Source organism: Dipodomys ordii, unplaced genomic scaffold (genome assembly GCF_000151885.1).
Source record: "Dipodomys ordii isolate 6190 unplaced genomic scaffold, Dord_2.0 Scaffold57, whole genome shotgun sequence".
Lineage (NCBI taxonomy): Eukaryota > Metazoa > Chordata > Mammalia > Rodentia > Heteromyidae > Dipodomys > Dipodomys ordii.
In genome coordinates this window covers 9,045,537-9,069,573 of record NW_012267273.1, presented here as the reverse complement: position 1 = coordinate 9,069,573, position 24,037 = coordinate 9,045,537, and the positions used below count along the sequence as shown (strand labels likewise).

At 37.5% G+C, this 24,037-nt stretch overlaps 1 protein-coding gene across 4 annotated transcripts in view; it reads right to left on the bottom strand.

Moving 5' to 3' along the window:
• Positions 1 to 17,036: 17,036 nt before the first annotated feature.
• Uap1 (UDP-N-acetylglucosamine pyrophosphorylase 1) overlaps positions 17,037 to 24,037 on the bottom strand; it is a 31,350-nt gene continuing 24,349 nt past the window's right edge. For 3 of the 4 annotated variants that reach the window (XM_013021838.1, XM_013021837.1, XM_013021839.1), the window contains exons 7-11: positions 23,635 to 23,775; positions 22,323 to 22,511; positions 21,330 to 21,380; positions 19,322 to 19,388; positions 17,073 to 17,582 (exon numbers count right to left, since the gene is read on the bottom strand). In XM_013021838.1, coding sequence (XP_012877292.1) covers positions 17,490 to 17,582; positions 19,322 to 19,388; positions 21,330 to 21,380; positions 22,323 to 22,511; positions 23,635 to 23,775 — 541 coding nt within the window. In that variant the 3' untranslated portion in view covers positions 17,073 to 17,489. Of the gene's footprint in view, positions 17,583 to 19,321; positions 19,389 to 21,329; positions 21,381 to 22,322; positions 22,512 to 23,634; positions 23,776 to 24,037 lie in introns of all 4 variants that reach the window. The other variant, XM_013021841.1, reaches the window with a different exon arrangement.

Here is a 24,037-nt window from a genome sequence, read left to right as displayed (position 1 = left end):
CATCTCCCGCTTCACCCTCTTCTACATGGAGAATATTCAAAGTGCCATCCCCTCTACCAGCCTCTAAGCTTTTTTTAGGCTTTATTTTGTTTTTGGTTAACATGATATTTGCATACACCCATGGGGGGAAAGTGTCATATTCAATCACATATGCACTGGTTAATGAACAAAGCTCTTCATCTAGCATTTCTTGTGAGGAGAACCTTCAGCATCCTCTCTTCTGGTTATTTAGAAATACATAATACAATAGTGCTCCTACAGTCAGCCCACTCTTCAGCCTTACTCCTCCTATATAAATGTCATTTTGTGCCCATTGGCCAGCTTGGCCTTGATGTTCCACTCCCTGTAGCCCTTCCCACACTCTAGTAACCACTGTTCTATTCTGTACTTCCAAGAGAGATAAGCTCATTTTTTTTAAGATTTCACAAATAAGGGAGATCATGAGGTCTGTGCCTGTCTCTGTCTGGATTATTTCACCTATCCTAAAGTCCTCCAGGTTCATCTATGCTGATAGAAATGGAGGATTGGGCTGGGAAGGTGGCTCAGGGGTTGAGTGCTTGCCTTGCGTGCATGAGGCCTGGGTTCGATTCTTCAGCACCACATAAGCAAAAAAAGCCAGAAGTGGTGCTGTGGCTCAAGTGGTAGAGGGCTATCCTTGAGCTGAAGAACTGAGGGACAGTGCCCAGGCCCAGAGTTCAGACCCCAGGACTGCCAAAAAAAAAAGAAAGAAAGAAAGAAAGAAATGGGAGGATCTTCTTGTTTTACAGACGAGTAGTACTCAGCTGTATAAACATACTCAATGTTCCTTGAAAGTTGGAATTTTATCTTATTTACATTTGTATCCCCACTATTTGCAGCTTGTAGTAGAAATACAATCCATAACTTTTAATACATGATAGAAAATAGGTGTCATCAGAAAGATCTAGAGTAAATGTTACAGAATTTTAGAGCAAGAGAAGTTTTGTGGGTTTTTTTGTCAGTCGTGGGGCTTGAACTCTGGGCTTGGGTACTGTACCTGAACTCTTCAGCTCAAGGCAAGCACTCTACCACTTGAGCCACAGCACCATTTCTGGTTTTCTAGTGGTTTTCTCTAGAGGTAAGAGTCTCACAGACTTTCCTGCCCAGGCTGGCTTTGAACCGTGATCCTCAGATCTCAGCCTCCTGAGTAGCTAGGATTACAGGTATGTGCCACCAGTGCCAGGCTCACCAAGAAGATGATTTCTTATTGGGTGAGTCACAAAGTTACTCTGTGAGTACCCCATGGAATACACGGCATATTGAAGACTCAAGGCATGACTCTGAGTCCTTGCTAGCCTCCTATTTCAACCACCCAGTACTACCAAGAAAGAAAAAGAAAATCACATGTTTGTCAAGTCTTAGAAAACAAATGCAATTTAGAACTTAAGGTAGACAGACCCCAACCAACAAAGCTCCCAAGGTCAAAGACTACAAAACATATTTTAGAGGAAAAATTAATGATCACAAGATCTCAAACACTGGCACACATATGTAGACGAGAAGAGAGGAAAACATTTAGATTGATAAAGACCAAGCAGGAGAAACACCAGGTATCTACCTGTGGTCAGAGAAAATCACAGGACAAAAGAACAAAGGACTGTGGATCTGCTTGCATGGCGGGGGAGGGGGCTATACTATTTTCAGGTTTACACTAAAAGTCAAAGGATAAACAAAAAGAGTTCCTGTATCTGCTGCTTAAGTTCAGCTGCTTAGTATCAAGGTCATTGTGGGAGTTAACCTCCCTGTGCCCCTCTCCCCTGATATATGCCACAGGTAGTTATGGTGAAGAATTGAGGTTGTTAATTCAAAGATTTACAGTAGTATCTGCCACACACAAAATACTCAATACAAGTTACCTAGCTAGAATGCAAAAGATAGAATATAATATATGCACACATATGCATGTACTCATATCTAATGAGTATTAAACAAAGAAATATACTATGTATTATGTATTATATATTACTACAGATTAAATATAGGAAATATATGGAAATTAGGAAAAGTCAAAAGACTAATGAGTGTTTACAGAGCATAACCAGAAAACAATTTTGCTTTTGTTGCAGAAAAATATAAATTAACTGCCTGAAGAGGTCTTCAGACTCCTTGAGTCCAACCCCTTCCCCACCTAATCCCATCCTTACCACAACCCTACTCCTAGCCAGCATACTTGAGTTCTGGTCCCTACTATAGAGAAGGAAAAAGTAAACAACTAGCTTTGTTTTACTTTTGCTACTGAGTAGGATGAGAACATATATATATATATATATATATATATATATATATATATATAGGCTGGGAATGGAACCTAGGACCTCGCACATGTTAAGCAACTGGTCTGTCACTGAAAACCATCCCCAGTTTTCAGAGTCCCCGTACCTTGAATCCCAATCTGGGGTAGAGTACCATTCTCTCAACCCAATCAGTTGCTTCAAAACTGAGGTCGTTTAGTGCCTTATCACTGGCTTAGGGGCATGGGCTGCTGAGGGCAGCTGCCCTGCAGGGAAGGGGTGGAGGGCGGGAAATGGGAGGGAGGGGGCGGGTGTTAGTGGAGAGCCTGCCTTTCAATTCCAGCTCCTTAGCATTTTTTTCTACTTTGGGATTAGTTTAAAAGACTGTGTCACTAGAAGCAACCCACAAAATATTCAGTTTGGAAACACAATATTATATAATCATCCCCCAAAAATGTATATTTGAGAATAATGAAGAATTCTGTGCTTCAAAGGAAAAAAAAATCTCAAAGTAAGAGAAGCCAACCACACCAAAAAGCTTTCTGTGGAATGATAAAAATAAAACTAAAATATCGGTTAAACTTTAAATTTTCTACTTTAAAATTTTATCAAATGATATAATTTTGGTGTGTGCTATTTTGGACTCAACAGTCTCTATTGTGTTTGAGAAGCCAGGATATTTCAGTCAGAGATGGATATATATTACACTCAGATACATTAAACAAACTCTAGTTACCCAATAGGTCAGATTATGTTTCTGATTAAACAACTTTCTGGTTAAATATAGAACTTAAACTAGCAACAGATTACTGGTGGTTTGCTATTGTTTGGTTCTTCACAAAGGAGCAATTATTGGAGAGCCCAGGATGGAGGAAGGAAAGGAAGCCTGCTTTTGGAATAATATAAAAGGACTTAATTTGCAGTTTTCAGAGAAAAAGAAGAATCAAATTGAAATAAAAGTGGTGTTCTGGGTTTAGGGACCTTAAAGGGCTCAATATTGAAAAAAAAACAAAAAAATAGATTATAGAAATATAAAACTATCATCTTAATTCTGCTCGTACATTTGAAATAAAAGGAAAGAAGTACTTAAAAAGAACTTTTATTTTGGCCTACCAACTGAAAATTAATGTTTTCACTGCATTTTTAATCTAGGCTTGATTTGTGAATGCTAAGTAAGCATTTAGTCCATAAATTCCATGGTTTTTTTTTTCCTGTACAGTAGATAAGAAGGGCCAGGATAGTCAGGATATGGACAGAGAGAGAGAGAGAGAGAGAGAGAGAATTAGTACCAGCACCAGGGACTGAACCCAAGGCCTCTTGTTCTTGCTCTACTTTTTGAACTATACTTGATGCTCTACCTCTACCCTTGCAATTTGCTTGTTAATTGGAGATAAGTGTCTCTCAGACTTTTCTACCCCAGATGGCTTCAAAGCCCAATCCTTAAATCTCAACTTAGACCTAAGTATTTTGGATTACAAGCATGAGACACTGGCATCCTACTCATCTCTAATATTCTAATAAGAATATAGAAAATTGCTAGGCCCCACTTCACAACTCTGTAAATCCTTTTTTATCCATCCCTGAATCAAGTGGAAGGGACTGGAGCTCACAGAGCCACAGTCTTTGGATCACAATTAGTTATGCTATGTTGGTTTGAACTATGAATTTTGATGCCGTGTTCATCAATAAAAACAAAAGCCCTGTGATGATAAGATCTATTTCTCTCTAAGGGAACTGTCAAGGCAGAAATTCTTTGTATTTTCTAAATTATATCCTTTAAAATATGAGCATATGTGCAACCATTTGCCAGTTTGGGGTTGTCTTCAAAAACCAAAGCTATTGTGCATCAGTCAGGAGATGTGTTCTTTCTCAACAAAGATTCCTCTTGTAAAACCTTAAAAGATGATTATAAAATAATCTTCCTTAGTAAGACATGTTGTGGCTAGTATCTTACAGGAAGTAAATTGATCACGAAAATTCAATTTTTTTAGACGAAGCCTCTAGATAGCCTTGACTGGCCTCAAACTTACAAACTTACAGTCTTCCTATCTCAGCCTCTCAAGTGCTGGTATGCTCCACCATGCCCAAAAGAAACTTCAATGTTTGTCATTCATTTATTTATTATTGTAGAGGTGATATACAGAGGGGTTACAATTACATTAGTCAGATAAAGAGTGCATTTCTTTTTGAAAAATGTCATCTCTTCCCTAGCTCTCTCCCAGTTTTTCCCTCCCGTCCCTACTCACGAGTTGTATAGTTCATTTTCTATGTAGTGTCTAGAGAGTATCAGGGCTGCATTTGTTGATTTTTGTACCACCATTTCTGTGTCCTCCCTTGCTCTCCCAAAGACAGATAAATGAACAAACAAGACAAAAGGAAATGAAAACAAAAAACATCAACAAAGGAAAAAAATTCATTTCTACTTCCTGGTGTTCATGTCAATAAATATTATATGGTCAGATGCACAGAGCTATTGCACCTATGTGATTCTCTTCTAAGGATATCCTCCTTTGGTGTCACTATGCAAATGCCTAGAAACCTGTATAATTGATCAGATTCCAGTGTATTTTTTTTTTAGAAAGTTCAGCTTTTAAGAATCAATTTAAAGCCGGGTACCAGTGGCGCACGCCAGTAATCCTAGCTACTTGGGACATTGAAATCTGAGAGCTGTGGTTCAAAGCCAGCCTGTGAGACTCTTATCTCCAATTAACCACCAGAAAACTGGAAGTAGCTCTATGGATCAAAGTATTAGAGCACAAAGAAGTTAGGGACAGTGCCCAGGCCCTGAATTCAAGCCCCACAACCGACAAAAAAAAAAAAATCAATTTAGCCATTTCAAGATAATCTGTTCACATGGGTTATATGTTTCTCCACTAAGGTCACTGTGAAAGTCCAGAAAAGTCAGAATATTTGCAGAATGGCAGAAGTAAGTGCCTCTGAAAATCTACCCTGTAAACTAAAAGCAGAAGAAAATTATTAACATTAACTCCTTAAGAACTCTGAAAAATAACCAAAAGTTTGCAGCAATTTGGAGTATTTATTAAAGCAAAACAACTAGAACTGGGCAACAACAATGAGCTTTGTGAAGTTTTCATTTTGCTGGACTCTTCTGCTCCATTCTGCAGTATCCTTTAAAAATAGCAATTCCAACACCATTGTTGCTGAGGAAGACAGTTGTCTATCAGCCACTAAAGGAGCAGGAGTAGCGTGAGGATCTGCGAATTATTTCCATCATACCTGGCTTGTCTTTATTTAGCCTGACTCACATGTCACTCAGAAAGAAATGTTAGCATCCATGTATTTGTCTAAATTCATCAGTGGCAATGATATTCCGTTGCTGTAGCCTAGGATGGCAAGACCAGTAGAGGTAAAGAGGTTGGCCCTCAAAACAAAAGGAAAACTTGGCTAATGAGATATTCATAATGACTTTGAAAATGCCCAGTACATTCCTGAGTATGTGAAAGGCCAAAACTGTGTGAGTCTCAAAGTATTACAGAAAGATACAAAAAAAAATAAATCTACTCTCACCTCTGGCTAACCTTCAGGCTCTGGGAGTAGAAACTGAAGAATAAGGAGTTTGTAATTTGCTGGCCAGCGCATTGAAGGAGCACCCAGAACACACCCAGAGCCCATCAGAACCACAAGAGAAAGAAGGATGGGGACATGACTCAACCTTGAGTTCAATCTCTAGTACAAGAAAAAAAAATCTTGTGAGTTCATCAGAAGATTTTATTGAATTTAAATACAGAACAATTGTTACTATCCTGCCTAAGAAATATGAGGGAAAAATATTAACAAAGGAACTAAGACTCAAGGCCATGCCCATGTAAATGATATATAATGTGAGTCCTAGAATAAGAGAAATGGCAGAATGAATATATGGACAAATTGTCCCTCAAGAACATCCTATTTCTGGTTTAAACTATTACTCTGCACACCCAAGAAGTCTAATAAACAGCAATTCAAATAAAATTACAAGTTCTCAATGCACAGTCAGTCTAATCACATAACTGAGTAACCAAGAGTTAAAGATAATATCAAAAAATCATCATAGGAAAAAAATGAACCACATAAAAGAGAACCTCAGCAGGACTGAGGCTGATTCCTCACCAGTGACCACAGGGGTTAGAAGGCAACGAGAAATGGACTCAAGTGCGGAAAGAACAAAGTCTAAGAACTCAATGTCCAGAAAAACTTGCCTCAAAATTGGAGAAGAAATTAAGATTTTACCAGGTTTTTGTAAGGGAAGGAATTCTTTAGTAACAGACACTTCAACAAGAACTGCTAGAAGAAGTTATTTTCAAGAAAGAGGATTTAGTCATAGTGACCTAAATGCATATGACAAATTAAAAGTACTAGTACAACTAACACAAATATAAAAAGGTATGGGTACATTTTGTTTTAATCTTTTTCATCTACTACTATTTTAGAAGATAACTGTCTAAATCAATAATTACAAAGTGAGTTATTGGGCTCAAGTATAAAAATATAATTTTATATGTGATTATAATAGAAAGGATAGGAAAATAAATATTATTCTTTTTCCTGGCTATCATTTTTTATTGTTATTGTAAAGGTGATATACAGAGGGAGATACAGTTACATAAGTCAGGTAAATGAGTACATTTCTTTTGAAACAGTGCCACCCACTTCTCTCATTTTCTCCTAGTTTTCCCCTTCCTATACCCTCCCCACACAAGTTGTATAGTTCATTTTCAACATAGTGAAACATTATTTCTTATATAGTAAAATTAAGTGGACATTAACTTTCATGAAATAATTGAAAATCAAAACCAAGGGCATTTTTTTAAACTCAATATCTATAGCAAAGCAAAACAAGAGAATTATAATTATACTAGAAAATATTTCAGTATACAAATGACAAAATGACAGGTGTAAATCCTATATTGTTAGTCATTACATTAAGTAAATAAACAGCTAATTGAAAGGATGAGATTATAACGGGTTTAGAAAAAACATGATCTAACCCCATGCTCTCTGTAAGAAACACTTCAGATTCAAACAAACAGTAGTTTGAGAGTGTAAGGTACATTCTCAGAGCTACACCAGGTAACAATAATTTAAAAGACTGCTGAGCAGCTATATCAATATCAAACAAAAATTGAAATTAAAATGTTGCTAGAAGTAAAGAAGCACATTTTATAATTACAAATACAGTGGTCTATCAGAAGACATAATTATGAATATATGTATATACATCTATTAACAGAGCTCCAGAGTTCATAAGGCTAAGACACACAGAGTTAAAAGGAGAAATAGGTACAAGTAATTGAGACTTCAATACTTCACTTTAATAATGAGCTTGACAACCACATTTGTATCTTTGAGAATGTATCTATAGCCAGATGTTGGTGACTCATGCTTATAATATTTGGAACATGTAGTGATTTTGGGCTATGATCCTAGCAATGATGAGAAGTCTAAAATTAGGAGGATCACAGTTCACAGGCATGCCTGGGCTAGAAAATAATTAGTATAAAATCAGAGCTAGAGTCATGGCTCAGCCTAGGAAGCATGAGGCTCTGTGTTCAAACCACCAGTACCTCAAAAAGTGTGTTTGGGGGGCAGGGAGGAGGAGGAGGCAGAGTGGATATTAAATATAATGTAAACAATTATACAACCTTGATCAAATGTACCATTTCTAGAAAAACTCAAAGTAACACAATTGAAGGAGAAATAAACAATTGAATAGACCTATAATAAAGTAAAAAAAAAACCTGCATTATTGACTTAAAAACTACCCATAAATAAAGCCCAGGCTCATAAGGTTTTACTGGTGCATTCTACCAACATTTGATGAAGAATTTAAGCTAGTTCTTTCTAACTATTTCCAAAAAGTGGAAGAGAAAAGACTATTTCCTAACACTCTATGAGGCCAGCATCACTGATAAATCTAGACAAGATACCATAGGAAAGAAAGCATTATGCCCCTTATGAAAATAGACATAAAAATCCTCAACAAAATGCTAGTCATTGAATTCAGCAGCATGTTAAAAGCATTATATTCTGTGTCCAAGTGGCATTTTATGAGGAATACATAGGTGATTCAACACATAAAAATTACTCTATAAAACATTTCACATTAACAAAATGAAAGGGGAAAAAACATATGGCCATCTCGATGCAGAAAAAGCATTTGAAAAAAACCAACACCTTCATGATAAAAATAGTCAACCATCTAGAAAGAGAGGACAGCTTCCTCAGAGTGACAAAGGGCATTTTTGAAAATCTACTGTTAACATTAAATCAATGGTGAAAGAATGAAGGCTTTCCCCTAAGACCAGGAACAACACTCACAGGTCCATCTTCGTGGTTTCACTGAAGGTCCTACATGCAAAAATATGCAAGAAAGAGAAATAGAAGAAAACTAGATCAGTAGGAAAGATTTCTCAGATGCCATGATCTCACTTACAGAAGATCCTATGGAATACATACCAGAATACTATTATAACTACAACTGAGAAACAAGTGGGAGAGCACCAAGAGTGAGCAAGCCAAGTAAGCTGGAGGCCCTGAATACAAACCTTGATACTAGCAAAAAAATAAAAATAAATAAAGTACTTAAGTATACTTAGGTATATACATTCCTTTTGTTCAAAAAGATTCATGCACAGAAAACTGCAAAACATTGTTCAAAATTATCCAAAAGGGACTGGGAAGGTGGCTCAGTGGTAGAGTACTTGCCTTGCATGCATAAGGCCCTAGGTATGATTCCTCAGCACCAAATAAGCAGAAAAAGCCAGAAGTGGCACTGTGGCTCAAGTGGTAGAGCGCTAGCCTTGAGCTGAAGAGCTAAGGGACAGTGCCCAGACCCAGAGTTCAGACCCCATCACACACACACACACACACACACACACACACACACACACACACACACACAAATCCAAAGGACCTAAGTAAATATATTCATATGTGTGTATCAAAGTAATTAACAAGTACTAAAGTAGCAAAATGATGCACAGTTTCCACACAATTCCCATCAAATTCTCAACAGCCTGTTTTCTCTTCAGGAGTTGGCAAACAGGTCCTGAAATTCAATGGAAATGAAATAGACTCAGAATAGCCAAAACAATTTAAACATATACACACATAAGCATCATCATCATCAAGGTGGGAAGACTCATACTTCCTGGTTTTGAAATTTGTTCCAAAGCAACATTCATTAAGATAGACCTCATGTAATGGCAGCCCAGAAGTGCTACTACTGAAGAGCTTCCTCCTTGCGTCTCTACACTGAAGTAAAACAGATCAAATGAACTCCCAGGAAACTATCTGGACTTCCTCTTAAATGCAAAACTCTTAAGGTTTAATGGCATTTGAGAAATATGTGTAGTGAAAAGGAAAAAATCAAATCAGAGAAGTAGAAAGGTAGAGCGAGGAGCAAATTGATAAAAATCCAAGGAATAAAAGCATTCTGAAAGGCAGAGGTGAGAAGTTACGACATCTGATAAAATAATAATAGGATGCTATCATGAAGGAATATAAAGGAAAAATATATTTCAGTAGAACTCTATACATACTAAAATTAGAAAAAGTATGGCTGTGAAGCAAAATTCAGAGACAGAAAATAATAGCATGCTTAAAAGAATGCAAAATGGAAAATGGAAAAGTTCTAATTACACAGTGTTCCCTCAAAACTTAAGCAAGGTAAAGTGGAGAAGAAATAGTGAAAGGTATTTTCTAGCACAGCTTCAAATTAAAGGGCTCTACCAAAGCAATGGCCTTATCTGAGAGAAAGAGATAATGTACCTCCTGACAGAAACTATTTGTGACATGTTCTGGTAAACAAACATACAAACAAATAAATAAAATCTAATTAGGCCTCTGTGTCTAACTCTAATTCACAGAGATCAAAAGGATTTGTTTCAACAGGATGCAATCACATGTAAACTTTGGGAACCACTTCTTTTTAAAACAAATGAGTTGCCAAAAGGACATAAGGAGACATACAGTGGAAAGGGGACGTTTCTTGATTAAATTAGGTTCAAGATTAAAAATTAATTACAATGAATGCATTTTATTTGACTTCTGATTGGAGCAATCTCACGCACATACACATATACAAAAAGAGAAAACTAGAAAAAAGTATTTTACACTAGATATTTGATAATATATTTTTTAATCTTTGGATTATTTGTAGGCATATGTGATTGTAGATTTACTTCTAACTAACTGGATTATGAAAACTGGAAAATCAGATGGAACAAAATTAACAAAACTGGATCGTTGATGAGAAGTCTGTGAACTTGTGTAGACTCATTACACTATATTTTAAATTTTCCATAATCAATTTGTGAATTAATTTTAAAAATGACCCATCAGAAAGAGGTAGTTACTAGGATTCATTCCCTTTGTTAGGCATGATGTTGTGAAATTTCTTCTAGAGAATAGTAATAGTCTACCTATACCTACAAATAAGAATCAAATAGATACCAGATTTTTCTTTAACAGTACCATTTTTCCCATTACTTGCATAATCTTGTATTAAATTACATAATCATGATGACAAATGCAATTGCCAAAAACACAGTACCAGATGTTTGAACATAATGAAAAAAAACCATTCAAGTGCTGAAGAAAAATTCTTCTAGTCTTGTAATGATCTACCAGGCCCAAATATTTATCAAAGATGAAAACAAAGTGTATTCTGGAAGTTTAATTTCCATCCCCCCTTTTCTGAGACTGTTGCTTAAGATTTTGGGGAGAAAAATTTATCTACAACAAAAAAGAGTTATGGCTATGGCTTAAGTGATAGAATTTTTGCCTGGCAAGTGTAAGACCCTGAATTCAGACCAGAGTACATTAAATATCTGTGTGTGTATGTATGTATGTATGTATGTATTACTATTCAACACTAAGTGAAAGATTAAACTAACAAATTCATCAGCAAATAAAAATTAGGTTTATGAATACTAAGTAATAATATGGAATAATGGTGTAATTATATAAACATTGTTTAAAGTACATAGGGGAAAAAATGCCTAAAGAAAAATACCTACCACCTTAGTAGCAGCTGCATTCGAGAAAAGGCAACTTTGGATATGCTTTCTATTTCTCAGTATTTCTGAGAATTTCTTCCTGTTTGGGTGCCTTTAAGCTGCCGGGTGGGGTCCATGTTTGTGGGTATGGATGCTGCTTGCATCTCTCAAGCATGTGTAACTTGGAACTGGAAAAGGAATCAGGTGGCTCCCTATACGGTGTGACTTGAAGAACCAAGAAAACCTCTGAGCAGTTCCCCAAACTAAGCGGACAAAGAATACTTGGCTTGCTAAGTCTTACGGAAATGCACAAACTTTTTCAATGCACGATGAAAGGCCAATGAAAAAGGCCTTTATTTTCTCCTGCATTTTATTGCCATCAACTGACACAGCATCAAAACTGGCACAGAGCTGGTGTTCCAGAGGCTTTAGCTTGGTGAGAGATGACTATAGATTTTGCAAATACCAATGAGTGAATGTAATGAGTGCAATGAGTGTCATGAATGAATGGATTAGCCCATGAGTCTAGCCTTTCTTGTACATTGGTAGCTAAGAGACATGGAGAAGTTCCATGCTTCTGTGTACATTTTGAAGTGATAGAAAAATTATTTACTTTATGTTTTCAAAAGCAGTAAGGAGAACAGACCATGAAATATACACAAACTGCCGCAGTATAAATAACATTGTTTCTACTGTATTTTTAAATTATTTTCCTCTTAAATTTCTCATTTGGGAATGATGGAAACCTTATAAAAGTAGCAAAGAAGCTAGGTGTCGATGCTGCTGATGCTCGTAATCCTAGCTACTCAGGAGACTGAGATCTGAAGATCAAGATTTGAAGTTAACTGGGGTGGGAAACTTATGAGACTTTTATCTCCAACTACCAAAAATGTGGGGAAGTGGAGCTGTGGCTTAAGTGCTAGCAGTAAGCAAAAAAGCTCAGGGACAGTGCCCAGGTATTGAGTTTAAGCCCCAGGACTGGCACACACACACACACACACACACACACACACACACAAAGTAACAATGATATTGCAGAGTCTTCTCACAAATCCCTTTCTCTATTCTCCATTTATAAGTATCTCATGCTTGTCAAAACTAAAAACTGACATTGGGGCTTTGTGTGAACTCAAGTCTATATTTGCTTGGACTTTGTCAGGTTTTCCATGAATGTTCTCTGTCTATGCAGTATCCAACTGGGGGCTACTTTGCATCAGCTGTTACCATCTGCAGCCTTTTCTAGTTCATGAAGTCTCTCCAATCTTGTCTTGGTTTTCATGATTTAAGTTAGTTTTCAGGAGTTCTGCCAAGAATCCTATAAGATGACTGGATTTGTCTGCTGGTTTCCGCATAACAATGACGCGATTTATTTTGTGGAGTGAATAACATAGAAATGACCTTCTTGTGGTGAGGGAGTGACAGATGGCATCCACAGGATGACAACAGTGATGTTAACATTCCACTCCTGGGTTAAGGTAGAGTTTGCAAGACTCCTCTGTAAAGTTGCTAATGCTGTCTTCTGCACTGGAAACTTTGGGAATGAGTCATGAATATCGCTCACTCTCCATGGGAGGTGAAAAGTAATTAAGCAATTTTAGGAGGACAGAGTAGATTCGGAATTATCGACTTATTTAGAACATATGTTTCATAAATTCTGTCACACTAAGAGGACAGAATAGAAAATCTGGAAATAAACTTGCACATTTGTGGTAAAAAAAAAAAATTTCACAAAGGTACCAAAAGCAAACAACGGGAAGATGGAGGAAAGAGGATGAATAAGAAAGAGTAAAAGTCTGAACTCCCGGGATGGGAAGGGTAAACAAAGGAGGAGGCTGCAATGCTTGGTAAGAAATGTACGCATTATCCTGCCCATGCAATTGTAACCCCTCTGTACAGTTTGTTCACAAATAAAATAAAATTAAAAAAAAAAAGTAATAAAAAAAAAAGTCTGAACTCCCATCTAACCATAACAGAAAGCTAATCATTTCTCTTGGGGGGGAAATGGCCCCTACCCCATTGTTCTTCCTGGGTGCACTTGTAGCCCCTTCCCTAGAAGTCCCCACCCAGTATTTCTAACATAATGCAGGAAACTGATACACCTGGGGGCAGTGGAAGGTCCCCCAGGCTGTGAGGTCTTCTCTTAGATCACACCTCCTCTCCACTCTCTCTTATCTATTAGTCTTCATCATCAGGTCCCCCTTGTTTTGCTCCTGGCCCCTAGCAGCCTTTCCCTTGCCCCTTCCCTTCGTCTCCTCTCTTTCCCTTCCTCTGCATCCCTTGCACCCCACCCCCACCCCCACATGCCTCTGTCTTGTACAGGCCAGCAGTATGCTCTCCCCCCAATAAACGCTTTTCCGCCTGAACCAAGCGATGGTCTCCTTTTGGCTGAACCTTACACTAAAATTTATAAATTAGTAAGTCATAGTAACATATACATAAAAAACAAATACATGGAAATACTAAAAATACCTATAAGCCAACTTTCTTTTGTTATGACAAAATAACTGAGAAAAGCAGGAAAGGAGGAAATATTTATTTTGGCTCACAGTTTCATAGGTTCCAGCCCATGATGCATTTTTGCCTTGTTGTTTTATGCCTGAGATAAAGTAGAACATCATAGAGTTAGAGAGCATGTGATTGAGCAAAGCTGCTCACATCAGGGTGGCAAGGAAGAGAGAGGAGGGGCAGGGGAGACGGAGAGACAAAGAAAGAGACAGAGATGGGAAGAGGGAGGCCAGAGTTCCAATACTCCACTCAAGGGTATCAATGACTTGACTTCCTTCCCCTAGGCTCCACCTCCTAAGGTTTTCACCTTCTCCGTAGCACCACAAGGCGGCAACCAAGCCCTAACAACACATGGCCTCAAATTTAACACCACCAAAAGAAAAAGCTACACGAATTTAAAGTTCTGAAACCCAACTTAGGGAAGGTTGAGCTGGGGTAGGGGCAAGACATCGGGATTTATATTATAAGCACTTCATTATCATTTAATTTGCTAAACACCAGAAAGGTAACATGCTAAATTAAATATCAAGAAATATTTTAGTATTAGTGAATTTGTCACAACTTGTGTGTGTATATAAACCACAAGCCTTGTGTATTCTATGTACATGTTCTACCTCTGAGCTATATCCCTAGTGCACATCTTTTTTGTGACTTTAGTTGGAGTAAAATATAGGAAAGATAATATTAAAAATAAATGTTACTAATTCCTACCATCTGTGCTAGTCCTCAATCCTGGGCTCTTCACTTTTCACCTTCCTCTATCGTTCCCATCATTTTACCCACAAAAGGAGCTCGGGCTCAGACCTAGAATCTAATCTGAGCTTTAGCATAACTAGCAGTGCAACCTTGAGGGAGTCACTTTTCTGTGGTCTTCAACTTCTGTCTGCAAAGTGAAACCCTCAGACTAAATACTCAGGTCTCCTGCAAGTGGGGACAGTGACAACAGCTTCTTCCCTACTCCAAAATGTTAAGGGATAGCAAGTGGGCTCCTGGGCATGCGTGCTGACATCCTGTGTGTATACTTTCCAGGGCCTTGCTTCCCACTTTATCCTAAAGCTGAGAAGCTAATTCCCAAACATTTGTTTACACTGCCCTCTACTGTACAGAAACCACCATTACTACAAAGGCCACAAAGAACAGGCCATGGTGGGGCCGCTGACTCACAAGCAAACAGCCGATATATATTCAGATATATATTCAGAAAATATATATATATATATATAAATATATATATATATGCCGATATATATTCAGAAAATGTTGAATTCAAACCATAAAATCATGTTTGACCAATACATCCTGCTCCAGGGTGTGAGATATTACCCTGATATTTTAGAAACCCTAAGTTTTGCTTATATCAGTCCTCTTTTGATTGCTGGGTTGATTAGGGTAAGATAAGGAAAGGCATGAAGGGCTGCAGTTATATTGTAAATGATTCTAGAAAGTTCTAGAAAAAAGCCCTGATGAATCACTGTTGGAAGGCTAATGATATTTGGATTTGAGCCATAAAGGGTGAAACAAAAGTAAGACTTTTCCTAATAAAAGTTCATTAAAAGTGTACTATGGGCCTTTAGTTAGATCTCCATTTGAATATTGTTTCTGTAATTAAAACCTGGCTATCATAAAACAGGACAGTCTTCCCTGCAGAAACTGAGTTTCACCTCACATTTGCAACACAGAGTATGTAGGCTATAGTTTTTTATCTTCTCAACACTGAGAGGCAAGTTATCAAGGTTTCTTTTCCATTTCTTAACAGGTCAGTGTGACAGTCTGACCATGGCCGAACTCAGTCTGCCAGGTATACTGCCCTTCAGTATGTCTTCCATGCGAAGTAGATGGACATGTGCTGAAAATATAAAAAAGGAAAACAGAGAGTATGAGAGAAACTTTTCCACTGAAACAATTGACTAAGTATAGCTCAATCCTCTCAAATGCGGATCAACTGTTCCCAGAACTGCTCTTACTGTTCCCTATAACCAACCGCCACAACTTCCTTATAAATGAGGAAATGTATCTGAAGCCCAGAACAATAACTGGCTTTGGGCTGGTTGGTGTTGCACAACCTTGTCATGATTCCTTTAGCTCTAACTTGAGCATGGCCTTGGGTACAACCATCTGGCCCTGGTCATCGTCACTTTGGTGTTAAAGCACTCTCTTGCCAACCTGCCTTTCCCTCAAGGTGCTGATTGCAAAATATTCCTCTTCTGCTTGAAGAGCTTAGAGTAACTGTAAAGCACGATGTCATACCTTGGCTCTTGCAAAAGCTCTAGTTAGTACACAAAGAATCTGTTGGGATTAGGAGTTGAGACAAAAACAAAGATGTTAAGGTACAACAGACTTGGACACCTACTATGAAAGTTTGAGTAAGTTACTTAAACTCCATCTTTGATTAATTACCTTCTAATGTAGTCTTCATAATGCATGTAGGGTAAAAAATAATTCTTCCTAATTAGGGTATAACTCTGAAAGAGTAAGAATAATAAATCCTAACCAATCAGTTCGATGCTTTTTTGCAAATGTCTCTCATGTTTGGGTGAATACACAACATATTTACAGCACAGAGGGGGAGCCATTGCACTCCTCACGCAAATCGTTATCCCTTCCATATGGCTTTACTATTCTGACCTCTACCCTGAGTTCGGTTTGCTGGTATTTGATCATCATGGTTGGAATAATATAATGTGTGCTCGTCTGTGTCTGGTTTCTTTCTTCCATTATTATTTCTAAAACATATGCTAAATTTATGTATAATTTTTTAAAGAAATTGTCAAGCCATTTTCCAACACAGTTGTCTCAACTGTCCTGACACTAGCAATCTATGAGCATTCTACACCCTTGCCAATTTTGGGCACAATTCATTTTTTTTTAATTCTAGGTATTCTATTAGAATATGTCATGCTCCATCATTATCATGGCAGAAGTATGAGGCCAGCCTAAGCTTTTGACACTGGATGTCTTGGGGAAGATGACTCCCCTATGGTCAAAGGCTATCCCATACATTGTGAAATGTTTAGCAACACTTCAAAATGCAATCCCACTCTCCCAGTATGACATCTCAAAAATGCCTCCGGACATTGCCAACTGTCCAATGGTGGGGGCAGGAAACCTTTGGTTGAGAGCTATTATACGGTGGCAGAAGACTAAAGCCAGAGTTAGATATTTGTTGCAAACACAGTTTGATGTGGCACAGAAGCACCAATTTCTTTTTGGGCATTATTTCAATGTTCTTTGCAAGTTTCATATCTTTCTCATGGAATAATTTCTTCAATGTACAAATAATACCCCAGACACGATAAGGAACGTTTATTTGGATGTCCAATTATTTTCTTAAAAAAGTTTAATACCTGATAAAATAAAACAAAATTTAGTACCATAGAAACTTTCTGACATGTACAATGACATATTATTACTATGTACAACTCCAAACAAATGGTTCCAGCTCCAAGTAAAGGGATGTTGAACAACCTAAGAGTTAAGCTGTAGGAAATTTCATGGATGGTCAGCGTTTTCCTTGGCTTGAAAAAAATCATACAATTAAAAAATATAAATAAGACTTTCATTGAATTGGATCATAAAAATGCTATCTGCAGTTCAGTTTTCTAGATCTTAGGAAGTCTGTAGTAATTATGAAACCCCATGAGTGTTCAAATATCAATCTTCCAGAAGTCCAGTAGTTCACAGTTTGTCTATCAAAAATAAAAGCTATTCCTTCTAGTGGTAGAACTCAGCAGACAGTTCATATGCCATTCTTCACCAGCTCATGGACTCCATTCTCATCGATGATTAAAGGGGCATGGAATTCCTTATCTGCCACATAGCTTTCAATTCCCTAAACAAACAAACAAAAAAGATTGAAATGAAATGCAGTTAGAAAAGTAGTAAGTACCTGTCATAAAACGGTAATCCTAGAGTGGTAACAGACTTAAAAGCATGAACATCAAAGATTGGGTTAAGATCATAACTTTAAAAGACAAAAATATTAGCACGTGATTAGACTTTATGGTAATTTAGATTGGCATAAAATAAATTGTAAAAAAGGAAGTTACTCTGACTGATGTTAGTCTTCTTTTTATTTTGTTGTTGATGTTGTTTTTAGTGTTAAGAATCAAATCCAGGGCCTTCACCTGCTAGTGAAGAGATTATGATGCCACTCCTAAAGTTAATGATATTTATCTTTTCTATAATCATTGCCTAATTAAGTTCACTTTCTCACAAGATGATGATCTCTGATACCACAATGGAACAATAATGATAAGGCACTCCAGAAAAAATTCCAACAGTTGACACTCTCAAATCCCTGGGTTTTAAATGCAGCGTTTTAAGAACAAAATGGGTTCTTTGAAAGTAAATTTTCACAGCATGAAAAGATAATTTATAAAAAAAAAGGCAAGGGTGATATATACATATGTATATATGTATACACATATACATATATGCATATACACACAGACAAACATATACACATATATGTTGTTGTTTTGAGTTGTTGGGGTTATTTTGGTAGAGGGTTGGATTTTTTTTTTTAGTGGGGGTGAGGGGATTGGTGTTTGTGTGTATCCTGGAAACTGGTGTTTGAATTCAGGCCTTTTAATTCAAGGCTGGTGCTCTAACACTTCAGTCTTTTTGCTAGTTAACTGGAAAAAGAGTCTCAAGATGTGTCTGCCTAGGCTGGCTTTGAACCATGATCTTCAGATCTCAGCCTTATAAGTAGCTGGGATTATAGGCCTTCACCCCCAGCACTCAGTTGACTATATATATTTAAAGCCTATTGCAATTGAGTAGATAGGTGAGTGAAAGGGACAAAGCACTCTACATTTCTGTTAGTGACAACTAACTCACTTACAAGACAGATGCAAAGACCTAGTAGAAATTGTCAAAGAGAAGTCTTTAGATGCCTGTCTCAAGCACTCTACCACTTGAGCCAAGTCCCTAGCTATTTTCAGTGTAATTATTTTCCCAGTCTCATTTTTCTTGCTGGGATCAGTGTGGACTGAAATCTTGCTATTGTCTGCCTCCCTTGTAGCTAAAATGATACATGTATGGCATCAAACCCAGATTTTTCATTAAGACTGGGGATAGCTAGGATTATAGGCATGAGCCACTGTGCCCAGGTAGGTTATTTTCACTGATAAATAACTGTATATATTGATGTTGTTTCAGAAAATGTAAATTATGATAGAATCCAGTTCATGAACATTTCTTTCTTTTTTTTTTTTTTTGTCAGTCATGGGGCTTGAACTCTGGGCCTGGGTGCTGCCCCTCAGCTCTTCAGCTCAAGGCAAGCACTCTACCACTTGAGTCACATCACCACTTTTGGTTTTCTGGTGGTTTATTGGAGATAAGAGTCTCACGAACTTTCCTGCTAGGGCTGGCTTTAAACCACTATCCTCAGATCTCAGCTTCCTGAGTAGTTTGGATTACAGGTATGAGCCACCAGCACCTGGCTCATGAACATTTCTATCTCTTCAAATACCACTTTTGTGGTGAGAACATATGAAATCAACCTTTGGCTGCTTAGAAACAGAACAGTTTGTAAAAAGAATTGGGGGAAAAATAAAGCAAACTTACTTCACCAGCATAGGAGATGAGGGGAGAGATTTCACACTGGATCGGCACATCATTGGCATCCTTCAAACTAAGGGGGAAAATACGTTAAGAATTTTGTTTCTCCTACAGTTCTTACCAGAGTAAAGAGACCATAACTTTCTTCTGAGAAGCCTGCAGATAACAAGATTCTTCTAATTAAACAAATGGAATCGATCCTACCCCATTAAGTTAACATAGAATTTTCATAGTCAGAAAACACTATTTGGGGCAATAATTATTGCTAATTCTTTACAGCATTTCAACAATGCCCTTACCAAAAAAACAAAAACAAAAAACGTGTTACCATTTCCAAAAGTTGGAACAATTATTAATTGAGTATATACTTTGTGCTAGGGCTTACTACTACATACCTTGAATACTTTGCATTTCACTACAATCTGACAAGTCAGCCACTAATGTTGAAAAATTCTATTGTATTAATTACTTTGAGCAGCAGGGGTTTCTATTGGCCACTATACTGGGCCAATGGGTACACATGCTACTCAATATATTTTTTTAATCATTTAAATTTCAAAATCATCTTCTCAATCATAATAATCACATTTCAAATGATCAATAGCCATCAGTGACTAATGACTACTAAACATCAAACATTTATATACAGAGATAGAGAGATAGAAATGATAATGATAAATATTCATTGCAGAAAGTTCCACTAGGCAGTATGGATCTAACAGTCAGTTACATCATGTGTCAGTAGTTGTTCTTTTTATACAATCCAAATCTCCTAGATTAGCTCAGTTTATCTATTCATGGGATGTTTTAAGTGTTTATGTTACCAAAATTCCCTTTTCAAAGTGCTTAAGCAAGAATACACCCAAATTAAAGTCAAGGGCAAAGTCATCACTTGCCTAATTCTAGGTTATAATCTAACATTTACAGCCTTTTGAAATTCTTACTTTTTAGATTATCTAACATAATAATCAACAGATAGTGTTTCCAATATATATACAATTCTTGACTGCTGCATTATTTGTCATTTCAAGAATCCTAGCATTAGAAAACAATATAGTACACAAAAACCTAGTCTTTTGCAGCTTCAAGTCACAGGTCTTCTCTTCTTTCCCAAGTACAAAGTCCCAAACGTTTGTGGAATCAATAAAAGCAGAGGGCCTGAGGTTAGTCACAGGCCACTTTCTCCAAGTAGAACAACTCACAGCATTTAAGGCACTCAATATCCTGCCCCAGAATACTTAGTCCTGCTGCATCCAACTCAAACAAGTCCAGACACACTGGATTACCCCAAATCATTTTCAACAATAATCCTTTTGACCATAAAAACTATATATACCTAAGCCAGGCACCATTGGCTCATACCTAAAAACCTAATTACTCAGGAGAGACTGAGATCTGAGGATAATGGTCCAAAGCCATCCTAGGCAGGAAAACCATTCCTATCTCCAATTAACCATCAAAACAAATAAGTGGTAAGTGGAGCTGTGGCTCAAGTGGTAGAGAACCAGCCTTGAGCAGAGAAAGCTAAGGAACCATGCCCAGGCCATGTTCAAGCCCCAGTATTGGCACAAAAAAATTTATATATTTCAAATGTGTCAGAAGCAGTTGATCTTTATACTGACAGCACATAATTCAATTAAGTAAGAATTGAATGCTGTTTTCATTGAGCCTCTTGCTTATGCTAATAGGTGCAAGCTGGGATCCACATTTAACCTCCCTGGCCTATAACCTGCCCTGGATTTTAGATAACACCTACAAATTTGTCACTGTGGGCCCAAACACCCATGGTCAGATTCTTTAGTAACGCATGCTCCCCACTTCCAGCATGCATTGAGATTCGGAGTTAGTGTCACCAGACAGATACCTGCCACCAAGTAAGCAATGCACCCCCACCAAAGCTTCAATCATCCTCCCTGCAGACCCCAAAATGCAAGAGCACTAAACTACAATGCCAGTTAGTATGGAGAAAGCACAGCCCCATCACCATGCACTGCCGGCAGGCTGGTATATTTACTTTTGATTGACATCAGCTCTGATGGTCTCTGACCTTCCATTTGAAGCACTGCTATGTAGGAATAAATAAACATTAATGGGAATGGAAACAAACCAAATAATAAACACACTTGACTGATGACGTGTCAAACTTAATCATAAGTTTGACCCAAGAGACCTGATGCAGTAACAAAACCAACTCAACGCTGTCAAAACTAAAGCAGAAGAACAATGGGACATGCCATGGAACAAGCTTGCTGACAATGGACAGCCCACCCAAAGAGCAGGCTGAGAGCCTGAGAGCCACGCTGGCATTTGCTCCTCCTTGTGAAGCCGTGTGGCACATTCAGCTCTAAGGCCCAATGGGTCCACATCTGGTGAAGCAGTCATGCTTTTGTGTATGCAGCCTGCAGTTTTCTCCCGTAAGAATGAAAACTGCATGGCAGAATGCTTTCTGTCTGCGTACATAAACACTTAACCTTTTCATCATAAAGCATAAGAGTTAGCTTTAAAAACCCTTTATTTCAGATTTGTACAGTTTTGTTTTTAGCTTCTGAAATCCAAACCATTTCTAAAGTTTGTAGATAGATGAGTACAGCTGGCATTCATTAGGGCATGCCACGGCTGGAACAGAGGTGGGCCTCACCTCATCAGGCACTGGGTGCCTCCCATGTACAACCCTCATAGCTGAGGACCTTTCCCTGTGCTACAGTGTGCTGCTGAAGAGCTTTAGCCACACAACACATCAAAATCATTACTTTCTGACCATTATTTAAAAGGAATGACTTCACTGATACGTGGAAATATTTCCAAAACAAAACTATAGAGACTTAAAAAGAGATTCCTCTTCAATGGACAGTAAAGTTATTATTCTCTTTGTAATGGGCAAAACTGGGTATTTCACATCAAGCACTGCCCATACACTTTGCTTTTTAAAAATTTATTTAGGGATATTTAAGAGAAAAGGAAGAGTCCAAGTAAGCATTCAGACAAAAGAGAAAAGGTACAGACTTACCGGGGAATTGCTGGAAGACGAGAGCCATTTTCATCGATGAAGTGGCCCCCAGCATTGAGGACCCAGCAATGGTGAAGGGACATCAAGGCATGCCTGGCAGTCGTAGGGTTGTCTTTCCCATTCTGGCTGTCTGCATTCTTCAGTGGGGAAAACTCATCTTCCCGTAATACTTCATACACCACAAACTTCCTGCCGTGAAACCATATGAAGATTTCATTCTTCAATAAGATTGCAGAAGCTGGGTGCCAATGGCTCAGATCCGTAATCCTAGCTACTCAGGAGGCTGAGTAAGATCTGAGGATCACAGTTAGAAGCCAGCTTGGGCAGGAAAATCCATGAGAATCTTATCTCTAAATAACCAGCAAAAAGCTAGAAGTGGAGCTCTGACTCAAGTGGTAGAACAAAAGAGCTGAAAGATAGCTCCCATGTCCCCAGTCCAAGCCCCAGTACTGGCAATAAATAGATAAATAAATCAATAAATAAACTGTATCACAGCTTCTTTCAAATTAACTAAACTTGGCTATTTATTGCTACATTTTCTTCACCTTGTTCCAAACAAATGACAAAATAATGCTCATCCCTGGTTCAAAGAAAGTAGGAATTTTTGTCTCCAGTATAAATTTAAAACCATCACTCTCACTCTCCAACTAAAAATACTTCATTTTAGAGCAGAAACGTTCAAGATTTTATTGCATAAAGATCATACTATCAGTTATATACAGGGAGAATGATCATATATAGCTAATCTATCTTCTGTATTTCATATTGATCATATTCTGAAACATGTATCTTACATCAAATGAGACATTTATAGAGATCTACATAAGCCATACAATATGTTCACTGAAACAGGTACATAGAGGAGATATATTTTAAACACCAAGTAGGTTAACTGTTCATCTTTGTCTTCTGCTTTTAGTTTCTTAGCCAAAAATAAAAATTTGGCAAGTCTATCAACTAATAAATTAGTTGATAAAAAGAAACCCATATTCCCAGGAACCTCAGAACATACACTCATGGGGCAATGGTTTTATACTAGAGAATGATAATATATATAGAGTACATGCTCACAATCAGATTGACTATGAACTATGTACTCTCAACCTTCTCCTGCTAGAGGTATGACTTAAGTAGTAGAGCAGCTGGTAAGTGCAAGGCCTTGAGTTCAGACCACAGCACCACCAAAAATAAAGATGATAAAAGAGAGAATGGGATTTTTAAAAATTTCCTCACAACAGTTCCCTGCCTTAGAGAGAAAAAAGCTACATTTCAAGACATATATTTAATCTTACAGCTGCAATTCAAAGCATACTTTGCAAACTGGAAGATGTCAAAGACAAATTTTTCCATCTTTATTCCATTTGGTTTGTCTGGCTTAATTAACTGCCCCTGGGAATCCACATATGGAATCTTCTTTTGTGCCACATGGTGCTGCAATTGAGGTTCATACACACTACAAAGTAAAGAAGAAAAGACAGAATCACTTTCCAGATTTAAAATGTCATTTAAAAATTGATAACAACCAGGCACACACATCTTGTACCAATGTCTCTTCCATTATTTCTATCTTTTATAAAATGTTCATTCTGCCCTAACTCTGAGTACATTATGCAAGGTGAGTATTAAAAACTACTAAGATGAATTAATACAAACATTAACCTGATTTCATCAGTTCACAACATGTATGTGTACTCACAAATCACACTGTACCCAAT